This window comes from Lathamus discolor, chromosome 4 (assembly GCF_037157495.1).
Source record: "Lathamus discolor isolate bLatDis1 chromosome 4, bLatDis1.hap1, whole genome shotgun sequence".
Taxonomy (NCBI): domain Eukaryota; kingdom Metazoa; phylum Chordata; class Aves; order Psittaciformes; family Psittacidae; genus Lathamus; species Lathamus discolor.
Genome location: NC_088887.1, coordinates 74,333,798 through 74,357,422, shown reverse-complemented (window position 1 = coordinate 74,357,422; position 23,625 = coordinate 74,333,798). Strand labels below are relative to the sequence as shown.

Genomic DNA, 23,625 nt, shown 5'->3' with positions numbered 1-23,625 from the left:
TCCGCCTGCCCCAGCCGCTGCCGCCGCTGCCGCCGCCGCCGGGACTCCGCCGCTCTCGGGCTGCCGCCGCCGCGGCTCCGCGCCGCCGCCCGCCCGCCCGCTGCCTGCTTGCTGCCGGGCCCATGGCGAGCACGTCGGCGGAGATCATCGCCTTCCTGCTGACCATCTCGGGCTGGGTGCTGGTCTCCTCCACGCTGCCCACCGACTACTGGAAGGTGTCCACCATCGACGGCACGGTCATCACCACCGCCACCTTCTGGGCCAACCTCTGGAAGACCTGCGTGACCGACTCCACCGGCGTCTCCAACTGCAAGGACTTCCCATCCATGCTGGCGCTGGACGGTCAGGCTCCCGCCGAACCCCATCCCGATTTCCCTACCACACATCTCACCTTCCGTGCCGGTCTGCAGGGCTGGGGGCTCCGGGGCTCCTCCCGGCGGGCAGCGGGGGCCCGGGGGGCAGTGAGCAGGGCCGGGGGGGGCGGCTGGGACCTCGGGAAGGCAAATGCCCTCATGTCCCCTAACAGGTGGCAGAGCACTGCCCGTTCACACCCGTGTTTTAACCCCTAAAACCTGCCGATTGAGGTTGCATTTGGAGCGCAAGCGCCCGGTTTAGCTTCTCTTGCTACCTGCTTGTTTTTCCCCCGTCGGAAGACTCCATGCGTGCGGATTTGACACAAGAAGAATGCAGAGGATTTTTTCCTGCTGTTTTATTTCCCGACCGTCGTGACATCCCTCTTTTTCTATGGCTTCGCCAGCCGTGCCACGGTCGGTGGAGAAGAACAAGCCTTGGCGTCGTTCTGTTTTAATTAATGTTCCTTTGCTTCTCTTGCTAAGCGGTTATTAACCGGGATGTAATTGCGTCGTTGATAAATGACAGTGCAAAAGCTTGGGGCAGTAAGGGATGCAAAGGTATGCAGAAGCAAGGCATACTTTTACAACAGAGTTATTCTGTGTAAAGCTGAGAGTTTTGCTGCAGTGCCTAAAACTAAAGGCTGAGTTAGTGCTGTCTCTTCCCTGGTTGGGGAGAAACATTTTTGCCCTTGAAGGAAGCCCTAGTGGGAAACTGTGTCACTGCAGGAAATCTCTGCAACTGGACTTCAGTTGGTAAATCTGCCCTGGTTATGATAGAAGGGTTTGGGTTGGAAGGGACCTTAAAGATCACCCAGTTCCAAACCCCCTGCCATGGGCAGGGACACCTTCCACTAGACCAGGGTGTTCAAAACCCCATCCGTCCTGGCCTTGAACACTTCCTTATGGCTGTTAGTAACAGGGAAGGTGCAGATGTCATCAGCTTACATAGTCTCTGGAATGACTACAAAGAAAGGGAGAGAAAGTTTTTGAAATCATGGCACATTTTCCAATTTTTTATAGCCATAACAATACAACATACGATGCCCCAGGGGCTTTGATACAAAAAAATCAGGCCTACTGTTCACAGTCTGGCCAGACATTCTCTCTGCACTGGAGTCTGAGGGTAGATTTTGGAGTGAAAGGTTTGCTTAAAAGGAAAAGAAAGTGTGTTAATGAAATCGCTAACAGAGATAAATATTATCATAACAGGGATTAATATTGTCATGAAGCTAATTAATATCAATATCAGAAAACCTTTGACCTCTGTAGGGCTAAAAACCATCAAAACACTAAAAAGAGGTAGCACAGGCATCCCTTAAGCGTCACTATTGCAGGATGCTTCCTTTCGGTAGAGAAGTAGCGTTCACCAAACCTTCTCTTTACCCAGCCCCATGGTGACAGAGGAGGTTACTGGTTCCCCTGAAGGGGTGGGACAGCTGGTGGGCCTCCATTGGCATCAGTCACCTTATGGTCAAGTGTAGCAGCCAAGAACACAGTTTCCAGGCTTGGGCAAAGAGCTGTGGTCTGTGTGCAGGCAGGCACAGAGTGATCGCTGGTGCGTAACCTTTCAGATCCACTGAATCTATTGTTCAGCCGTTCTTTTAGTTTTGGGTTAATCTGGGTTTTAGAGTAAGAAAAGTGTAGTTACAAAGTGTGCAGAATTGGGAACATTTGAAATTCCAAAATGAAGAAGAAACTTGACAGCAAAGTCCTTAACATCACTTTCTCCAAACACTTGTGTGTTGAAAGCTTGTGCATTGGGTAACAAGTTCCAGCAACTTGCCCAATAAATGAGTTTCTGAGGCACCTTCTGCACAAGTGAAGCAGCCATCAGAGCACTAACTCATTTAGGGCAGAAGTCAATCTGACATGCTTCTCTGGAAGGACTATATCCCAGCCTCCTGGCCAGAGTGTTTATCAGTAGCAGAAGGTTCTTGGCTTCAGTGTTACTCAGTGACATCTCTAAATGCTACAGGGCAAGATCCTGGTTCCCAGGCACAACATGAATGAAAGTCATGCTGGAGAGAGGCTAACATAACCCCCCAGCACCGGCCAGGCAGTGAGGGATGGGGCAAAAGGGCAGCCACCACAGTGAGAGGTGTTTTCAGTAGCTAGCCTAGCCCAGACTGCCCTCTTCATGGTTACGGGCCCTACTGGGAACCTGTCAGAGCCTGACAGTGGGTGTGTGCATCCCCTTTTGACCCAAACCCTTCCCCAGCGCAGGAGTGTGTGTGGGGCTGCAGTGCGTCATGCATAGCTTAGGACTGGTGTGTCAGCACGAAGCTGAATCTGCCTCAGCCCTCAAGTAGCCTCTTCCTTCCCTCCTCTTCTTCGCACTGACTTCGGTAGTTAAGCTGGATCCCAGTCCCTGGGATCAGGAACACGGGAACTTCTAGTTGAAGATGTCCCTGCTCATTGCAGGGGGGTTGGACTAGGTGACCTCTGAAGGTCCCTTGCAACCCAGACTATTCTATGAATCTACAATTCTTCACTCCATCCTCAGATGGGGGACTCAGAAGACACACAAAAAAGGCAGATCTGCCTTTCCACTTTCCCTGAAGTGTTTGTGAGCAGAAGTAGTAACCCTGTAGAGATACATCTAGCAATGACAAGTTGCTCTCCTCCAAATGGTAGGGCAGAACTGGGAAATTATTAGAAATACTTTTGCTGCCCCAGGGAAAGGTGGTTCTGCTCCGCTCTTTCCTCATGGATCTGGAAAGGATTTGCCTCACAGGGGGATTCCTCTTCTATGGAAATGTTTTTTTGTCAAATCTGAAACCTCTGAGTTTTGCTGGACTTCTTGTCCAGAGAGACTGCTCAGGTCTGCCAGAGGATCAGAGGCAAAACAGGAGGTAAGAAATTGAGCTATCACTCAATTGAGCTGGGGCTCTCCCATGGAATGCAGAAGAAGTCTTCTTTCTTCAGGAGCAGTGTCATAGTTCAGGTCAGGAGTGATCCAGAAATGGTTCCCCATCACCCTTGTTTTAGTTTGCATCACAGACTGGTCTTGGGCTGTGTTCCCCAGATTGCTGAGGGTGGCATTGCATTGGGGCTGCCCTGGTGGCTCTCAGGCCATCACAAGAGTGGCCACCAGAGAAAACTGAGTGTGTTGCCCTTCCGCCTTTATGCATACATAATCAACTTGGCCAGCCCTTGTTAAGGACCCAGCCCCACATTCTGTGTGCAAGCAAAAATGTTCTTGCTGTCTGTGGGACTTAAAAACACTTCAGGTTTACTTTTGTGTGCTACTGGGCATGGGTGGAAACTTAGTGATGAAATCACCTCTGCAAATGAGGACGTATCAGTTTCCATGTCTCCAACAATGGATCCAATGACCTTTTGCAAGAGCAGAGCTGAACAAAAATGTATTTATGAACTAAAAGAGGGTATTAGAGCTTAGGAGAACATACAAAAGCAATAGGTGTGTACTTCTGGAAGGAATCTGCGCTTTATCTGTAAGGCAGCCTCTTATATTTCATATGATGCAGACTGCAAGATGCCACCAGAGGCATTTACTGTGAAAGTGACAGTCCCCAGAATGTGGCATATATATATATATATTTCTTTCTGAGTGTTATATGATATGGGTATATGAATTCCTCCTAACTCTCTGTGAGCATGGGAGGCAAGTGTGAGAGCAGCGAGGCAAGAAAGATGAAGTTCTAGAAAGATTAATTTGAATGCAAGACAAAACACATTTGTTTAAAAAAAAAAAAAAAAGCCTTGAAATTGGTTTCTCTTGGAATGCTGCTAAACATGACTTTATGAGTAATGCATGTTTGTCTGCTTGTCTCTTTGAAACACATAGGGTTTTGTTGCTTGGGAGCTTCATTTGGGTGGGCAGTACGTATAGAACAAGGTTCCTGCAGGAACTGGCATAAATACAGACAATAGACATTTGGAAGGGGGATGGTCTTTGGTCTTGAGTGGAGGAATGTGAAGAAATAGGCAGCTCCCCTTTACATCCCTCTGAATGATAAGCCTTAGTAAGCAGCATAATGTTCTTGCTTTCTAGGAGGCAAAGAAGAAGTTTAATTACTCTTACACCCAAATGCTATACATAGTTTTAACCTCAGGTGCATGCAACAGGAGGCTGGATTTGGTGAAAAGGTTGACTATACCCTTTGATGCTTCCTAATGCTCCAGTCAACTTAGTGGGGCTGACAGTCTTCTGCTCTTCCACGTTACTGGTGTAGATTGTGATCTAATTTTTCCATACATTTTGTTCTAAAAGCATGTGCCAGTTGGGTGATTGCTGTGGTGAGCTGAAACACGTCCCGCTGCGGCTGCCCTGCCCAATCTGGTGAAATATTTAGTGAGGAAGGTTATTCATTCAGCAGAACTGAGCAGGCCTCCAGCTCACGCTGTTTATAATTGAAAATGATTTCTGGGTGAGTGAGTTAATTATTTCTTGCTGTCTCACTACCCTCTACCTGTTGTAAAACTGGGTACTGACCTTCAGGAACCGCTGAATTTCAGCCCTGTGGTTCCCAGCATATGCTGGTTATTTTGGTTGGGGTGAATATTTACTGTTTCTCCTAGGAGGTTTGGACATAAATAAAAGTTTAGAGGACCTCTGGGTAAATATGTTCATGGTTCAGCACTTTAATGTGTCAATTAGCTGCTAACAGTGTCAATAAATTGGACCTGTCAAAAATAATAGCTTCTTTGCCAGTCTTCCTCTCCCGCTTTACCTTTGTACCACAGGAAATACATCACACACCACCAAAAGTAGTAAAAGCCAATTTTTCCATGCCTGTAGCAAAAATTAACAAAGCAGAACTGCTTTCTTCAGGCTTGAGTCTGGCACAAATGACTCCATCTCTTACATTCCAACATGTGAGTTGTATGACAGTTACAGTCATGGACCATTGTGTTTCTATAGCAGATGGGCTACAGAAGCATGTTGCAAATGGAAGATAGTCTGTGTATGCCAACAGAGGTAGATAAATGCCAGTAAGTTGTGTGCAGCACAGGACTTGTATTCAGTAGGAATGGTAAAACAGGGTGTTATGTGCCACAAATTGCTTCTTGTGTGCTGCGTGTTGCACAAAGCTGGGAATTAAGGGTGGGCGTGCGTGCGTGTTGAACACTCTTCAAACACAGAGTGGTCATCCTGGAGCCCACTGGCCTCCAGCAGCGGCTAAAGTGGCTGGCACTAAGGAGAGCAGAAGGCAGCCAAGTAGCAGTGGTAGCCATCTGCAGCTCGAGGGCCTGCCAGCCAGACACAGATTTCTCTTTAATGAATGTATCCAGTCTCTTTCTGAATCTCTGTAAACCTTTAGCATCCACATACCATATGGGAAGGAGTTCCACAACTTTGTTATATGAACAAACACACTTTTTGTTTGGAATCTGCCGCCTTCTGTTTTTATTAGGTGTCCTCTAGTTCCTGCCTTTATATATTTATTTCCTATATATGAAAGACTTTTATGCACGCAGGATGGTGATTTTTTGTTATTATGTAAAATTTGCTGTAATAGGCAATGGAAATGTGGTTTAGCTCTCAACATCTTCACTGACTGGAGATCAAAGCGAAAAGAATGAATGCCCCAATAGTGGAAGTACATTTTCGTTTTAAATGAGATGTAACAACAGGTTATAAAGAAAAACATCTTGTGATGGTTATTCAGCTGTGCAAGATTGCAGCGTTCCACCCTGTAAACAGTGATATGAGATTATCACAGTCTTTCAATTACAAGATATTCTTGGAAGGGAGAAGAGGCCAAGCAGCCCATTGTCCTGCTGAAAAGCCCTGCCCCTGTGAGGTCCAGCTCAGGGCAGCCTCAGCCAGCATGGCAAAGCTGTACGTGGCTAAAGCCAGCCAAAAGCCATTTGTCCAGGCTTACATATGACGGTGGTTTGTTTCATCTCAAGGGGCTACTGCTGTCTGCGAAGCTGAGCAGGCGTGTGATTTTCTTGCAGAATGAGGGCCTTCTTGGTGAATCCAGTCCAAATCAGTGGCAGGTACAGGCAGGCCCAGGACCCCAGCCAGTGTCACTGCTGCCAGCCTGCTGCCAGTTGTATTGCATCTGCAACACACACACAAGAAGACTGACTTGTTTTGTGCACACAGAGTAGCTCTGGAACCTGCAACAGCTCCTATGCAGACCATGTGGAGCTGCTCACCTCTTGGGTACAACCTCTTGCAGATACTGTACAATGGGATTATTTTTCCGTAGCCCTGCATGCCATAATGTGTCTCTTACAAGCTGGGCTCAGGTGATGATGCCATTTGAAGGGCACACGTCACCTTGAAGAACGCACTCAATGAATAGCAAGGTGACATCAGTCCAGCCAAGGTCTGACTCGGTTTGCAATAGTGAGGAGTGCCTATCACTGCCCAGAGGGAGAGGAGCTACAGTGAAACCCATTGTGGTCCCAGTTCTCACATTCGCCTTACTCTTTCTCACTGCAGGTTACATCCAAGCCTGCAGAGGACTGATGATCTCTGCCGTCTGCCTGGGCTTCTTCGGTGCCATTTTTGGACTGGTTGGGATGAAGTGCACTAAAGTCGGAGGCTCCGATCAGACTAAAGCGAAAATAGCTTGTTTGGCTGGACTGATTTTCATACTCTCTGGTAAATATACGTTATGTCTCTAAGTTTGTGTGTTTGAAGTCTTATCAGAGCTGCTTCTTTTCCGCAGAAATCCGGGCACAATTCTCCATGACTTCATTGGCTTCAGGGTCAGGCCCAAAGCTCTTCTGCTGGCTCCACTGAATGGTTTGTCTTATGCTTTTCAGGGTTGTGCTCTATGACTAGTTGTTCCCTGTATGCAAACAGGATTACGTCTGAGTTCTTTGATCCTTCTTTTGTTGCACAAAAGTAAGTACTTTCCTATACCCATAAATCTTTCAAAGATGTAGACCTTAAGTTTCGTACTGTGCACCAGAGCCCTTTTAGACAGAGCCCCTTTCGGGCAGAGGAGGAGAGTGGGCTGCAGTTTTACTTGATCACATCTTCCAACTGGAGTATCCATGTGCTGAGATTTAATGATTTAACCTGCCGGCAGGGTGATTGATTGCTCTGTCATCTCTGTGCCCAGGCTCACCGGGGCTCAGCAGGGTTCTGCCCTGCTTACTGCAGAGCAGCGTGGGTTAATCACAAGTGAAGCCTGTGGTTTTGTCAGAGGTGCAGCAAAAGGATTGCTCAAGACAGAAGCACTCATTGGGTGCATCATTCAATACGAGAGGAAGAGAATTATTTCCTCAAGCTTTCGAGAGGTGGTTTCCATAAAGGTGTTGAGCACTGCACAATCCTGACTCCTCTTGAAGAGAGGTTTCTGCGGGCTCTGTGGACTTTTCACTGACAGATATTCAAATCCAGGTGACTGAAATTCGGATCATAAATCTTACTGTAACCCACGATCTCATAAGCACAACAGGATCCATACCAGAAATAAAGAGCATCCCTAAAGACTCCATTTAAAGTTGTGCAAGTTCTCAGGACCTACATAGGCAGCAGTTCACAAACCAGTGCTTGGATTTTGGATCACATCTGTACTACCAGGTCTGAAAACATTGGCTGTAAATTACAGCATCATAGACTTTACTGTTTTGGCTTCTTACATAATGTAAATTTATCTTTAAATGGGGCTTTGAGCTACTTGGTCTAGTGGAAGGTGTCCCTGCCCATGGCAGGGGGGTTGGAACTGGATGATCTTAAGGTCCTCTCCAACCCAAACCATTCTATGATTCTGTGACCTTTAAAGGCAAGGATTGCAAAGTTCTTTTGGTGGTGATTCCAGGATATTTCAAGCATTGGGTATACATTTCTCTGAGACCCAAGTAAGGGCTCAGTAAGGAACCCTGGGCTTTTTCTGTTTCTTCTTGGTACAAAGAAAATGGTCTGAATAAATAGCATTAACTGGATCCACATTTGCAGTAGGCTGGCACCTACAGCAGTAGGGCTGTCCTGTCTTGAGAACGAATTCATATTAGTTTTCTGCATAATTCTGCTATAGTTTCTGCTTGTTTGGTACAGTGAGGACAGGATCAGAAGGCCTGCAAAAGAAACAAGATTGTGACGTACAGTGAACAAAATGGATCCTGTCCATATAGCCCAAAGTTAATTATTCATCAGGCTTACTGTTCCTAGTGAAAAATGCCGTGGTGGTTGCCAGAAGTCCCTTTCCTACACTGTATTCCTACACTCTTTTGCTGCAAAAGAGCAAGCAGACTTGGCAGTAGATTTTTACTGTGGGGGAATGGGAAATCCATTGCAGTTCAAGCACCGAAATAAAGGTGGCAAAACATCCTCTGCAGAAATTCCTTTTTTTCCTGGACAACCAGCATAGCTCAGCTGTGGGCTCATGTAATCATGACTGCAAAGATAAAGGTGGAGAGGAAAGCCAGAAGGTGTAATTTGAGTTCTGCATGGTGTATGGAGCTCGCACAATGGCCTTGTGTCAAGTGAAGCTAATGGTGGCATTCAGCATCTTCCTCTCTCAACCAGTGTAAAATATGTTGGAGTAATGTATTTCACTGCCATCTGTGAACTCTGATAGGTATTGTGGAAGCATTTAATATGCTTCACTGGTATATTGTGGAGATTTGGCATTGGCTCTTCACTGAGAGGCTTTCAGCCTTTCACCTTTTACTGCATATTTCCCTCCTGAAGTTGTTCTGGCAGTGTTAAAGACAGGCTTGAGATACTGTTAGTGGAGAAACAAAGTGACACAAGATGTTTAGCATCATCTCAGCTGTCAGAATTTCCCTCCAGCCTTCTGCGTTTGGAAGAGGCACCCTGCCTCCGTATGGGTGCAGGAGGAATCAGACACCTGCCTATAGCTGTTCCCCAATAGACTTCTGGTTTGAATTATGTACCTAACTGAGGAATGACAGGCACCAAAAGGACAGCCTAAACCCCACCTTACTTAGAAAGCAATCTTAGGCTGGATTTTGTATCCCAATGCAATCATTTGCATTGCCCATTTAAGACAGGTCCAAAGGAATTGCTTGACCATACATAATAACACACTTGGAGGCATCCTGTGCCAAGGTATCCCGTGCTGGCCTTGCAGCACAGGATGCCTTAGTGCTTGCAGCCAACGTGGAGTTAGTTTTTCTTCAGACACCTCTAATAGGGAAGATTTATGCATCTCTTGCTGTTTTGTTCATGTTGCTCCCACAGTTTCTCTTAGGAAACTATTTTGTCACTCTGCTACTTCCAGTTAAAACCCCCCTTCTCTCATAGACTTTTTCCTTTTTGTCCCTTGCCACAGTTTGAACTCCATAATCACCATCATTCTTACTAATAAATGGGTTTGGTTCATCCAAATTATCTAACTTCCCATTCTCTTTTATGGAGAATCATTTCCCTTCATCTTGCTTGTCTTGGAATGGGTTGTGCACACAGGCCCTCTCTCCACATCTATTACATTTCAAAGTGTTACATTTAAATCTATTTTTTATTTTCCAAGAAAATTTTTCTTATTGCAAGAATAAGAATCAGGCATTCAAAGCGTGCATTTCCCTCGGGTAGTTGTGCTGATTCGGTTGGGGTTTTTTGTATGATAAGGGGCTTTTTACGTACTGGATTTTGATGGGAGGTTAGGGTTGGCTTCTTAAATGCTGAAAAGATGGATTGGGTAAAATCCAGGGGACCATAACGTCCTGATTTCAGCTGGGACAGAGTTATTTTCTTCCTGAACCACATCACGTACTCAGATTGATACACGGTTGAGTATTTTAAGTCTTCCTCATAAGCACCAGGGTCGATCAGAAAGTTGTTCATCTGTTTAAAGATGTGGAAGAAAGACCAATTAGGCCACCTCTGCACCCTGTTAATCTAGCTGTGTGGCAATCACCTGAGAAGGGTTTGTATATGCAATCTGTTTATCCATGTTACAACAATAGTTGTATATATAAAGTAACCACTATATATATAACATATATATATATATGGTAACAAATGTTGCTTAAAACATAGAAACAAACATAAGAACAAAGGCAGGACCCCACGTCTTCTTTCCCAACACTTAGGCAACAGTCAGGTAACCCTTCTCTACCCAATTAAACCCAATGTAATCTTGATTTCTTTTCTGTACAACTGAAGAGCTTCAGGAGGAGAGATGTCTCCTCAGCCTCTCCTATGTTAGCCTTGGCCACCTGTTCAATGTTGTTAGATGGAAGTGTGGAAATGATCTGGTGTTTCACAGTTTCTAGGCAAATGGTCTTGGCAAGCAAGTTGTTACAGCAACAGCCTTACTGAATCTTGGTCCAGATACGTTCTCCAGCTCTGCAGTGGTCTGCACTGACTTCTGTGGGGAGTCTAACACTGGTCCATGTACTTTAGGGATGCTCTGGCAGTACCTGTGGGGATTGAAGGGTCCCTAGCCTGAGGCTTACCTCCCACTGGAGTTAGGCACTTTGATCTGCCTTTACAGCTTGTTAAAATAGGTGCCTCGGGGTGTTCTAAAAGTGTACTTCGTGTGTATTTCTTGCGTGTTGACTATAACAGGATCCTAGGTGGGGAGCTCTGATGTAGATACCTGTTTCTCATCAGAGAACCCCCAGTCCTTGAGCAGACAGAAGTCTGATCAAGTCTTGTGAAAACCATGGCTGGAAAGGTGAGAACAGTTAGAATAAAAGCTGTACACGTTTGTCAGATTATCAAGTCAGAAGAAGCTGGGTGCAGAGTTTCCTAGGGTGAAAGGCGACCGAGCTATGGTTTAATCTGGGGGTTGGGTGCCTAAGTCCCACCCGCACTGGGTATGGAGAATGTTTGGGGAAATCTGATCCCTTTTTGGCCAGGGATGATAAATAAAAACTCTGGTTAGATGATGTGGACAGAAAATGAAGAAGCCTAGAGGTTAGCGCATTAGCAGGGCCATGGAGAGTCAGGAGCAAGCCCTCATCAGGTGTCCTACCTCTGAGCTCCCGTGCCTCCCTCTCTTGTTGGCAGTAAGTCGCTGAGTCAGCAATGACTTGAACCTGGATGTTCATAGCATCCAGGACTGGTATCCTAAGTGTGGCTTTTTATCCTGTGCACCTTTTGGGGTTTTTAAAGTCTGTGCTTAGCCTTTGGTTAGACTCTCAGGAAACATGGAAAAGTGATCTGTTTCTTCTCCAGCCAGCGTTCACACTCTTGAAACCTGTTGCAGAATTTGCTAGATCATTTTCTGGGTGTCTGCTCACAGGCATTTCTGAGTGTTGCTGCAGTGTCACTTTGTAAAGACACAGGTTTTGCAGAACAGCTTACAGGTGCTTTCAGTTACGTATTTTGGCTCATGTGAAATTAGGGTCTCTTCTCACGGAAGTGTTCGGAACTAGCTGAAAAGCGTGCAGCTGCGCTGTGAACAGTCGTTCGGTTGTACAGGGAGGCTGTCAAGCAGAGGGTTTCATTTGGCTACCTCACCAGAGCTTACACTAAATAAACAGACTCACTAACAAAGGCCTGAACAGCGCAGGCACATGGCCAATAACTGTGGCTGGATCAGGGACAGGGGCCTGTGTTTTCAGTGCAGGATGCCAGGAGTCAGGAAGAGATAAAGGTTTCCTCAAGGAGGAACTGGAGCAGAGAAGAAGCAAGAGACACACGATCTGTCCTAACAGTGAGGAGTAAGAGACTGTTGGGCCTGTGCTCTAATGCAGGTCGTCCCAAAAGTGTTTTAAAGAGCTGTACCTCAGGCAAAGAGCTGGGGAATGGACCAGACAAGTGACAGCCATGGTTTGCTGCTTGTCTTGAAGCTCCAGAGATCAGGCTGTGGGTGCTGAGCAAAGATAAGGAAAGAGTCTCTTCCCCATGCCCTTCCTTTCCTACTGTTCCTTTAGAAACTTGGACTCACCCTTGTGTCATAATGCTCCTAAAGCACCCCCATCTCCTCTCAATCTCAAAGTGAGCTGTTCCTGGCTGCAAACACTTTGTGGCTGCCCTGGCAGCAGAGGGCATGCCTGTTGGTGATGTGGAGCTGAGCCCAACGGCTCAGAGAGGAGACAGAACCCAGCCGCAGGGACTAGATAAGCAGAAAGATGCCAGCATGTGCGTGTGCACATGTGCATGTGTGCATAGATGTACTCCTGTGTATGTGTGCATGTATGTATGCATCTGTATATGCGTATATCAGCTGCATCTATATGTGTATGTGCATATATCACGTGTGTATATATGTTGCATATGCATATTCTATATATGTATGAAACACTCATGTTTTAAGCAGGGTGAGTGTGGATAGGGAGGGGGAGGGATCCTGCAAGCCAGAGGGAAGAGTTAAGGAGAGCTGTTGGCAGCGGCAGCTCTAGTCACAGGCTCAGCAAGGCCCCAGTCAGTTTGGGAGCCAACAGGAACAAACCTGAAATGCCCCAAGGCGACAGGAGCTGTGTGCTTTAGAAGCACTGAAGAATCACACAATGCCAGAGCCGAGCAATCCAGGAGGAGATGTGGAAAAGCCAGGCACCCTGGAGAGAAGCATCACCCAAGTGTACCACAGGGACAGTTTGCTACCCAAGTAAGAGGGGAATAATGAACAGAATGTGGGTGAGTGGCAGAGCTGCTGATTTTGCAATGAATAATGTGTGTATCAATGGAAAGCTATTCAGGAACAAATAAAATTTAGTTCTTTTACCCTGAAAAAACCTAATCCTGGTAAATCCATGCTCTGTGTTGTTAAACCCATTTATTAACTTCCTGCAGGTATGAATTAGGAGCAGCTTTGTTCATTGGATGGGCTGGAGCTTCACTCTGCATAATTGGTGGCAGTATATTCTGCTTCTCGATAGCTGAAAACAGCAATTCTCCAAGGTAAAACACAGGTTGTCCTTACCCAAAGAAATCAATACTAGCACATTTGTACCCACTATATGTATACAGTTTGATTACTTTTCCAAAACACTTTGTAGTGAGGGTCAGAAAAAGATGGTGTGGATGTAGGAAAATAATGGGATTTAAGGATAATGCCCTGTCCATCATTAATGTAATTAAGGAAAGCTATTGAAACAAGTACTTGTGTTATATATACTTCGTAAATTTACTGCAGCTGAGAAAAAATGCATTTAGTGATGTAGGAAAAGTGGTCAGGTCACTTCACAGGTGTGAATAGACAAGTTTCTTTAATCCAAATCATCAGATCAAAAGTGAGCAAAGTGAAGGACAGCGGTGGTGGCAGCAGGACCTCCAGCAGCAGAAGAGGGTGATGATGAGGCGCAGCTGCAGGGACTAACTACTTAGTAGGATCAGCCACAGCCCAAATATTTCATGATTGGGCCCTAATTTACTTAGCTGTGAACAAGGGATATGTATTTATAGAAAAGTGAGTTTCAAAGAGAGATGCTGGAGGCAGAATGTCAAACCAGGATGAGACTACACAGGAAAGGTGCCCCCCTTCACCCTCTTTTGAGATTTATCATTGTTGGAAGTACATTCTTCTTCCTTTCATCTAGTTTTATGTTACTGTAACACTTGGATGCAGAGATGTTCTCTGTCTGTGGGATAAGCTGTGAATGGTTGATTCTCTTTTCTTTTCAGGAGGGGGTATGCATATAATGGAGCCACATCTGTGATGTCTGCTCGGACAAAGGTCCAGAACAGCATCCCAGACAAAACCACACCAAAGCACTTTGACAAGAACGCTTACGTTTAAGTGTACTGTGGGAAGATTCAGAGCGTTTTAAAGATGAGTTTGTACGTTTCATTCAGAGTGATTTCCCCCACCCCTTACTCCAATGTACTTACCACCAAGACAATGACTTTTTAAAACATTAACTTGCAGCTTTTTACATATTGATGTAAATTTTATTATATTTTACGATTGATGTTGGTATTGTAGAGTTTATACCTGGAAATCATGAGCTGATGTTGCATTCTTCATAAAAATAAATGAGGTATTTACCAATTTGGCTTGTCAGTTGTTTATGGGAATGGCATCACATGCATCATTCTGACTGCATCCATTTCTGAACCGGGTGCAGGACTGGACAAACCAACCACACTCTGTGCAAGTTAACACATAAAGTATCTCACCATTGATTAGCAGTGACATTGGGATAGCAGAGCACATACTAATTGCAGTGCCAGCCGACCAGAATCGGTGGGAATTAGGAGGCTCTTATCTCCTTATCACGCTACAGGGGTGGGAGAACGTGCAGCTTGGTCAATGCGGTGCCATAGGAGTAGGAAGAGACTGAGTGAAAATAAGTATGGGATTTGGGGAGGCAAGAGCAGGCACTAAGAAGAGTCAGGGCCAGCTTTTACGAAAACAGTCACTGGAGAGGGTTTTGCATGGCCTAAGAAGAATGTATGCATGAGAAGAAGCATGCATGTGTGATCGTAAGCTTTCATGTGTGTGGTGGGGCAAGCAGAGGCTGAGTGAAGCTGCAGCCCACAGGAATTTTGTGGTGGGGAAGCCAAGGTTCCAAGATGGTTCCTACATTCTGCACCTGCTTTGTGACAGTGGGCTCCTCCCTGCCTCAGCACTCACCCCTGCTGGTGACAAATCACTTCTGGGGGGGTTGGTTTTGTTTCCTCAGGCTGGGCAGGATGGACATCTTTTGCTCCAGAGTGGCTCCAAGCCACTGGGTTAGGAAAGCAAAACCCTAGGCAATACCAGCTGCTCTGCCAGCGACATTCCTCAAAGTGACCAAATAAAAGCAGGCAACACTTAACAGCACTATTTCAGATTATCCTGAATTAGTTACAACACTTAAAAAAAACCAGCTAGCACTTTATTTTTCACCTGTCCATCAGCATGTGATGGTTTTTGAGGGAATACTTGCACAGTGAGTCAGTAAATGAGATCAGAGGTTATGGATAACCACAAAATGCCTTCTAGACTGAGACCCTAAAATCACATACAAACTCAGGTCTGCCTTGAGGTTTGAACTGAGGGACCCTTGGGGTTTCAATGCATTAGTTATTTTGGAACAAAGGTATAAATATAAAAAATTAATAGCCCTACTTATTAACGGCACAGTATGATAGAAAAGGTTTTGTACCTGACACCATCTAAAATGCGTCAGAACTACAAAGCCAATCATTCTTCTTCTACTTTATTTTGTATTTCATTAAAGTCAAAACACTATTGTGTTTTTTAAGAAGGCAGCCAACATGAACAAAACAGAACTAAGAAAATACTTCCGCACTGGCAGGTCAGTGCTTTCCTCACCTTAGCTTCGTGTTTTGGTGTGGGTTTTCTTCTAATGTTTGTGCTTTTATGTGAACTAAGAACCAATTCGAATGAATAAATAAATAAAAAGAATAAATTCCCAGAATATGGGGCTTTCAATAATAATCAGTTTTAGAGCTGAAGCCTTTTTTTTTTCCTTTCCATTTGGTATTTATTGTAAACCATGGTAAAAACTTAACATTTTAATAAATGGAAATACTGTCTTTAAAATGTTCACCATTTTATATAAAGTTTATGATAAAATACAAGAAAATATGCGTTTAAAATTTTTGTAAAGCAATACTCTGCAGTAAATTCTGTTCACCGGCTAACATGCTTTCTTGCAAGACCAGTTTCAATCTTTAATGTAAACATTAGAGGCAAAATATTCACCTCAGTGACATGAAAGAGACTTTCACCATTGAATTCACAAGCAAGAAGAATTAACTCTCAATTTCCAAACAGACATGGCCAGTAACATGTAGGTGAGTATTCTTGTTTCAGATTCAGGACTGAAGACACCAGAGTTCTGTAAAGAGTACTCCTCGTTTTGTGATCAATATGAGAAATGAATAGGAAGCACTTGATGTTCTCAGCTATATTTTCAACGCCAACTGAATCCAAAGGTAGTGCCTCCCATCAGGAACACAGTTATTATGTATCTGAAGAATCACTCCAATCTGTTACAGTGACTAAACTGCTTTTTAACGTGCTTGTGTTATCAGCTTCATGAAGGCCTGTTAAAATACCAGAACAATTATTAATACTATTTTGGAGGTATGTTTCCTTTGTATTTATCTATGAGATAAAATGACAAGCCACGTGAACAAACACCTGTGGACTTCAGGAAGTCTGGAATTTCAACCAATGAGGAAATTACAAGTGCTGGTAACATGAAGGCAGTTTCTGTCACAGAATACAATGCACAGTACAAGCAGTCAGTGTCAACGTTACTTTCCCTTTAAAAATAATCAGAAGAATCTATATAACTGACACAGCTTTAACCTTTACATATATTGAAATGTTAACACTAGGAACTGCTATATAAGTTCTACGGAAGATTGAGGCTATGGCTTTACCAGTAGTTCAAATATTTATCTCAGCCTGGTAGGTCACTTAGATAGCTTGAACAAACCTGAAATTTTAGTAGTATTATCAAGACTAAGTAAGAATGTTTCCCTCCTCTCTTAAATTTGGGAAGGGATTAAAAAAGCCCCAGGATACTTGATTTTTAAGACGAGCTCAAAGCCTGATAGTACTATACTTTTTTTAAATCTCAAATTTAAGTTTCTTGGCACCTCTGTATATTTGTGGTGTGTTATTTACATACAAGTATGTATCATAAATATCATACATGATATTTACATGACATATAACCAAGCACACAGTTGTTCTTACACGTTCCTTTCTTACAAAATACCATATATTGAATTACAATGTGTAATACACTATACTTGAGTTCTTCTTTAGGTGTGTCAGTTGCTTAAAGCTTATAATGTAGCAGTACAAATGTGTTACCTTCCTCCTTTGGTACATTTGTCTTCGGAACAGCCCATGCGTGTACCGTAGATGTAGCATTTGACTCATTTTTCTGAACTGTCAATGCCTTCTGACCTCTATTGTCTTTCGTCAATAAAATGTCATCTTCTACTGATGATATATCCCAATCATCATCATCAACTTCTGTGAACTAACAGAAAGAAGAAAAAACATCGATTTTTCCTCTGTCTATTCAAGTTGTGCTGAGATCTTCCATACACTCAACAATGTGAAACTGCTAGAGAAAAATGCACTGGCACATACCCTTTACGACATCTATCACCATAATTTTAAAATCCAAAAGACATGATATGTTTTCATGCAAGCTGACAGTTCAGTTTGCTATGTAAGCATTCTGTATTCACATTAGAAAAAAACCACATTGCAATGAAAGCCTTTTCAATTTAAAACTAATTTATTTAAAGAGAAAATTAAATAATGAAAGCTTAAAAACCCACATGGGCTTGAAGTTACAATATGTATTCCTCTTAACACTCACCGTCAGTATGAACAAGCATATTTTTAATGAAGTGGAGGATTTGCATAGTAAGTTCACAAAATGAGAGTCAAGTCAAACAGAGAAACCTGAAGGCAGTAAGCCTGAGGTCTGCCTTACCTCACCTGCCTGAAAGCTACGTATCTTCATTCAGCTTTTGAAAGAAGACTACAGCATTTTCCTGCCTGTCAATCAGACGTGGTTCAACGGAATCATACCACTATTAGAGAGCCTAACTGGGGAAAGTGAAAGACGTTTTCCCACAAAACTAAAACCTTGTTTCACTGGAGTCTCTCAGTACTACAGTAAGATGCAGAAGGTGCTTCTATTGCACAGCAGAAAGATTCAGATGCTGTTAGAAAACAATGTGAGGTATGTACATAGTAGAGAAAAATCAACAAATACGAACGTGTCATACGTCTCGAAAGAAGGGAAGAGACTGCAGTAATGCTCTACCTTGCAACATAACTCTATTTTAACAATGCAAACTTTTTCAAAACCTGACAGATCTGATCAGTGTGCTATATTATTAACATACCACGATTCAACATTTTGCCGTTTTAACTATCTGCATTTAGAGGGTGTGGTAATGGGAAAGTCAGAGTCACACAGACTAAGAAATGCTGGAGGAAGTTTCATCAAATATTTACTAAGTCTCAACTGATTTTTAAAGTATAAAATATAGAGAAAAAAGGTCAACTTAAAACAGAAATCACTTCCAATAGAGTGTAAATACACAGCACCAATCCAAACTGCTAAGCAGTTTTATTAAGTCCAGGACTTACCCTAAAAGAAATACCCTTAACCACAATGTCTGGTGCAGGTGAACTCGGGTCATACACCTTCAGGTAAGCACAAAATCCATTTTCTCTAAAATGCTTCTGAAGTAACTTCTGTGAAAAATGACCTTTATAAAACATACCACAATGGGTTGCCTTATAAAGGTTTGTGGTATTGTGGGTTTTGAGAACGACCATTAGCAGCTGTATTTCAGCTATTAGTACTTAAGCTAATAAAAAAAACCCTGGATTTTTTGAGAAACCATCATTCCGGTGGCACTTTGTGCTTATGTCTTTGGGCACCTTTGAATATCCTTCCTAAAATCTGAATAATTAACTTGAACTATACATCTGTATTTAAACATAAAATTATGGACTAGAATATATGATCTGGACTCACTCCAACAGGTCCACGTTCACAGGCCCCAGAGCTAGAAGCAATACTCCAGGTAGGGGTCTCAATGACAGCGGAATAGAGGGGGAGAATCACCTCCCTCAACCTGCTGGCCACACTCCTGTTGATGCAATCCAGCTGACCCTTTGTGCTGTGAGTGCACGCTGCCAGCTCATGTCCAATCTTTCATCCAATATCCCCAAGTTCTCTCTACAGGGCTGCTCTCAATACACTCATTCCCATGTCTGTACTGATGTTGGGGATTGCCCTGACCCAGCTGCAAGACCTTGCATTTGGCCTTACTGAAGTTCATGAGGTTCACACTGGTCCACTCCTCAAGCCTGTCAAGGCCCCTCTGGATGGCATTCCTTCCCTCCAATGCATCAACTGCACCACTCAGCTTGGTGTCATCTGCAAACTTGCTGAGCGGGCACTCAATCCCATTATGTCATTAAAGATACTGAACAGTACTGGTCCCATTGCGGAACCTTGAGGGACACCATTCATTACTGGATTCTACTTGGACATTGAGCCACCAAGTGTAACTCCTTGGACACGGCCACGCAGCCAATTCCTTAGCCATCTAACAGTCCCTCCATCAAACCCAATGTCTCCAATTTAGAGGTAACAATGTTGTGGGGGACTGCCTTCCAGAGTTCAGAAAATGACATCCATAGCTCTTCCCTTGTCCACTGAGGCAATCACTCCATCGTAGAAGGCCACCAGATTAGCCAGGCACAATTTGCCCTTGGTGAAGGCATGTCGGCCATCTCCAATCACCTTCAGTCTTCTGTGTTTCCACATACCTTCCAGGAGGACCTGTTCCATCATCCTACCAGGCACAGAGGTGAGGCTGAGCAGCTGGTGGTTCCCACAGTGATCCTTTTTACTCCTTTTAAAAATGGGTTTGCTGTTTCCCTTTTTTCCAGTCAGGGACTTCACCTGAATGCCATGACTTTTCAAATATGGAGAGTGGCTTGGCAACTACATCAGCCAATTTAAAACCCTGGGCAGCATCTTCTTCAGTCCCATGGAGGTTCAGGTTCCTCTGGTGGTCTCAAACCTGATCTTCTCCAATGATGGGAGGGACTTCATGCCCCCAGTTCCTGCCTTGAGGTTCAGGGGCTTGAGGGATGTGGCAAGAAAGGTTATCAGTGAAAACTATGACCACTTTAAAACATAAATTTTAAGGCTTATTTTGCTACAGTTCTCTGCATGTGGAACTTTAACACAGTGGCTCACTGTCTATAGATCTTTACAAAATCTAACATCCCCTAAATTTAATTATAAACGTTTTACAGTCTTGTATTATCTGACATTGCAGAGAATCTGAAAGTAACATTTCTACATAAAATTACATTGTAATAGTCATGTCTGAGTTGGTAATTTTGAGTCTGGTGGAATTTGTAGCTCCCACACAGTCAATGAACAAGTTAGGTGTCACCAACTAAAAACTAAAAGCACAAAGGCTAAATGTGATTGCCCTACAATTACATCCAAAGTTGATTAAGACAATCACCCCTTTCTGGAAACTGAAATAGAAGTGTCACTGTTTCTGGGAGGAGTGATAATTTTCAGATTTAACTGGCAGCCAGAAAGCCCTAAAGTATCAGTTTTATTATGGATGACAGGATTCTCAGTAATTATTATTTGTTTATTTAGTGAAGAAAGTATTTTCTTGACGCTAGAACTAGTGTCTGGCTGTCTATTTCAATCTAATAACAACTACTAAAGGTCAAATAAAAAGCATTATCTGCTGTTGACTTCTGGTTTGGAGTAATTTTTTTCCTTTTAAAAATTGCTCAGGCAAAGATCAATGTGCATCAAAGTAGTTTACCAATTATAAAACTATAAACTGAGGGGAAGACTGGGACCCTAGTAGCCTGAGGGGTAAAGAGTAAGTTGTGTTAGTATTGTGAACACATGCCATCCTCAAAAATGGAATTTCCCCCCTTTTAAAACTTCCATATCAGTTGAAGCTCTAGAAACAAATTTAATTTAAATTATTAGATAGGCAAATAAATTTTTTCCTCCATGAAAACCAGATACTAGGAAAGCAAGTAAAGAAGGGGTCTCTCTGTTTCTAGAATAAGAATCACAGAATGGTTTGGGTTGGAAGTGGCCTTAAAGATCACCCAGTTCCACCCCTGCCCCTCCAGCCACAGGCAGTGACACCTTCCACTAGACCAGGTTGCTCAGAGCCCCACCCAACCTTGCCTTGAACACTGCCAGGGATGGGGCAGCCACAGCTTCTCCGGGCAACCTGTGCCAGTGTCTCACCACCCTCACAGTGAAGAACTTCGTAAAATCTCATCTAAATCTACCTTCTTTCAGTTTAAAGCCATTACCTGTTGTCATATCCCTTGTAAAAAAAAATCCCTCTCCAAATTTCTTTTAGCCCTCTTCAGGTACTGCAAGGCTGCTGGAGGGTCTCCCTGAAGCCTTCTCATCTCCAGGCTGAACAAGCCCAACTTTCACATCTTGTCTCCAAGACAAGACATATATATATGACAGGTGCTCCAGCCCTCTCAGCATCTTCATGGCCCTCCTCTGGACTCTATCCAACAGGTCCACATCCTTCTTACACTGGGAGCCCCACTACTGAATGCAGGTGGGGTCTCAGAACAGGAGATAAAAATGATAGCAATTGTGCCCAAACTTTGTGCTAGCTGTAACAACCCAGAACAGTCATGGTATAAGGTAATAAGCAGTGTAGATGAAAAAGTCACTTGCCACAGCTTACTTGCTACCCCTTTTCTATATACCAGTGCAGACCTGCCTGGAGAAACTAGCTGTAATTCCAAAACAGTCTTTTAGAATTAAGTAATTCACTGTTTCAACATAGTTTCAGCATGAAAAAAAGTAACACACACATATATATATAGTTCAAATATTTAATGAAATAATAATGACTACTAAAAGAGATACCTTCAGTTCTTTCACCTCTTCTTTCTTTATAAACGCCTGTGCAACATTAACCCCTCCAGCTGGTTTGTTCTTATTTCCATGGTTAGAAAGACTCTTTCCAACTTGTTCAGTCAGCTTTTGAATAACTGTTCCTGAAGTTCATAAAAGACATATTGACAGTTTCCATTCACCAGGAAGGAGCTTTACTGTAAACATTCTGGAAATCTTCCACAAAGTAGGAATAAGTAAAAGAAAGCTCTCTGAGGCAAAGATTGTGTCTTTTTCTGCACTTACATAGAACAGCATGATATTAATATAAACACATGAGCAAAACCGTAAAGTGCATACAAATATATACACATTCTAGACTAGTCTGCCTTCATTAAGTTTTCAAACACAAATATTATCGGGAAATGGAAAATCATGCACAGCTGTTAAGACATGCATATACACAAGTAGGAAAAAAAACCTTTTGAAGTTTTGGCAGGTGTTTCAGTTCCAACAATTTCACTTTCCTCTGTCCCATCCATACTTCTTTTGCCAGAAGCCTTCTGATGAACACTGACTTTGCTGCTTGATGTTTTTGACTGGTTTTGCAATAATTCTGGTGATATGTAAGACTGTTTAATGTCATCTTCATCTACTTCTTCTTCTGAACTGAATGGTGGAGTTCTATGAAAAAAAAACCAACAAAACACCAAAATAAAACAAACAAACCCAAGGACTTACTGGGTTTCAGCAACTGCATTGATATATATATATATATATATATATATATATGCACACACATACATATATTTATTTAACCTTCCTTTCCAATAATGTGCATTTTCCTTAAGTGAAAAAACCAAGAGCTCTAATATATTTTAACTATCCATAAAACCATTAAAAAAAAACCAAACCCACAAAAACCACACTGCTAAGTAAACTGAGAAATTTATCATAAAATGATCTGTTATACAGACGTGACTGCTTCCATCTATGCAACTATCTTTTATGAAGTAACAGACCAATGTACAACAAATCTTGCCAGGCAAACAAAGACAGGCAAATGGATCAGCAGGGAGAGCAAAGATAAGGGTCAAGGAATCTGCACCACAGAACTTCTGTTATGACTGTGTTAGATGAAAATAATTTAGGAAATCTTTTTTTCAGTGCAGGAAATAAAAAAGTGACATATCTGAGGTGAGTGGAATTTGAAATACTGTGCTTAATTTTGGTCATAGCAAGAAAATGTCAATAAACAGAAAAAATAAGGTCACACCAGTCTTTAGATGCTTGTAACAGGGTTAGAAAAAACATCTGAGAAATAAACTGAAGGAAGTGATACTGTCTGATTTTACTTAATGTCCCTCTCTAGTTCACAATCAAGAAAACATCTGATAAAAGCAGAACAGGCTATCTTTCAGGGATTATAACAACACACTCAAATAGTACTTTAAATACGAAATACGTGGTCCAGAAAGGGTTTATAGTTTTAGCTTAATTAATAACAGCTTTTTCAGTAACCAAAAATGTTTTCTTCAAAAATACAAGGGAACAAAACATACGTGTTGCTAGATGTCTTCCTGGCAGCAACATTTCCCAAGAGCTTCATGGATCTAAAAATAACATGACAAGTTGTTTCAAGATGGACAGTCAACTAAGTAAGCATAAAGTTTATACAACAGAAGTAATATGAATTCTTTGCTCAGTTCTTTCAATATTAGCAGGAAATTGTTACATCAGCCAAAAAACCCCAAACCCACAGGATGGATATGTAAGCTACAAGTACTGTGAGAACAGCATCTCTTACTTGGGTGTAGAGGTATTCTCAGTGATGGCTGGTCTTTGTTCCGGTGGGCAGACAGCAGTTGCAGAGGGTTTTACTTGTTTTCGCGGTGTGGCAGATGAGGAAATTCCCAGTTGATTGTGCCTCTGTTTACCTACAAGAGAAGTTATCTATTGCATCATTAGAAGTAATGCTTGATTTCTTTCACATTTAGTTTGTCAAAGTAAAGATGCCTCTGCTGCAGATTACAGTTTAACAAAAAAGAAGGAAAAAAGGGGTTTTTTT

The 23,625-nt window shown here is 43.0% G+C and overlaps 2 protein-coding genes across 5 annotated transcripts in view; one reads left to right on the top strand and one right to left on the bottom strand.

Moving 5' to 3' along the window:
* Nucleotides 1–14,185, top strand: part of CLDN10 (claudin 10) — a 54,805-nt gene extending 40,620 nt beyond the window's left edge. Inside the window, exons 1-5 of one of the 2 annotated variants that reach the window (XM_065678056.1) lie at nucleotides 8–342; nucleotides 6,772–6,933; nucleotides 7,098–7,179; nucleotides 12,988–13,095; nucleotides 13,819–14,185. In XM_065678056.1, the coding sequence (XP_065534128.1) occupies nucleotides 123–342; nucleotides 6,772–6,933; nucleotides 7,098–7,179; nucleotides 12,988–13,095; nucleotides 13,819–13,933 (687 nt within the window). In that variant the 5' untranslated portion in view covers nucleotides 8–122 and the 3' untranslated portion in view covers nucleotides 13,934–14,185. Of the gene's footprint in view, nucleotides 1–7; nucleotides 343–6,771; nucleotides 6,934–7,097; nucleotides 7,180–12,987; nucleotides 13,096–13,818 lie in introns of those variants that run through there. The other variant, XM_065678055.1, reaches the window with a different exon arrangement.
* An 873-nt stretch (nucleotides 14,186–15,058) lies between these two features.
* Nucleotides 15,059–23,625, bottom strand: part of DZIP1 (DAZ interacting zinc finger protein 1) — a 39,988-nt gene continuing 31,421 nt past the window's right edge. For 2 of the 3 annotated variants that reach the window (XM_065678054.1, XM_065678053.1), the window contains 6 exons: nucleotides 23,365–23,494; nucleotides 23,120–23,170; nucleotides 22,039–22,241; nucleotides 21,591–21,721; nucleotides 16,973–17,144; nucleotides 15,060–16,191 (listed from right to left, as the gene is read on the bottom strand). In XM_065678054.1, the coding sequence (XP_065534126.1) occupies nucleotides 16,109–16,191; nucleotides 16,973–17,144; nucleotides 21,591–21,721; nucleotides 22,039–22,241; nucleotides 23,120–23,170; nucleotides 23,365–23,494 (770 nt within the window). In that variant the 3' untranslated portion in view covers nucleotides 15,060–16,108. Of the gene's footprint in view, nucleotides 16,192–16,972; nucleotides 17,145–21,590; nucleotides 21,722–22,038; nucleotides 22,242–23,119; nucleotides 23,171–23,364; nucleotides 23,495–23,625 lie in introns of all 3 variants that reach the window. The other variant, XM_065678052.1, reaches the window with a different exon arrangement.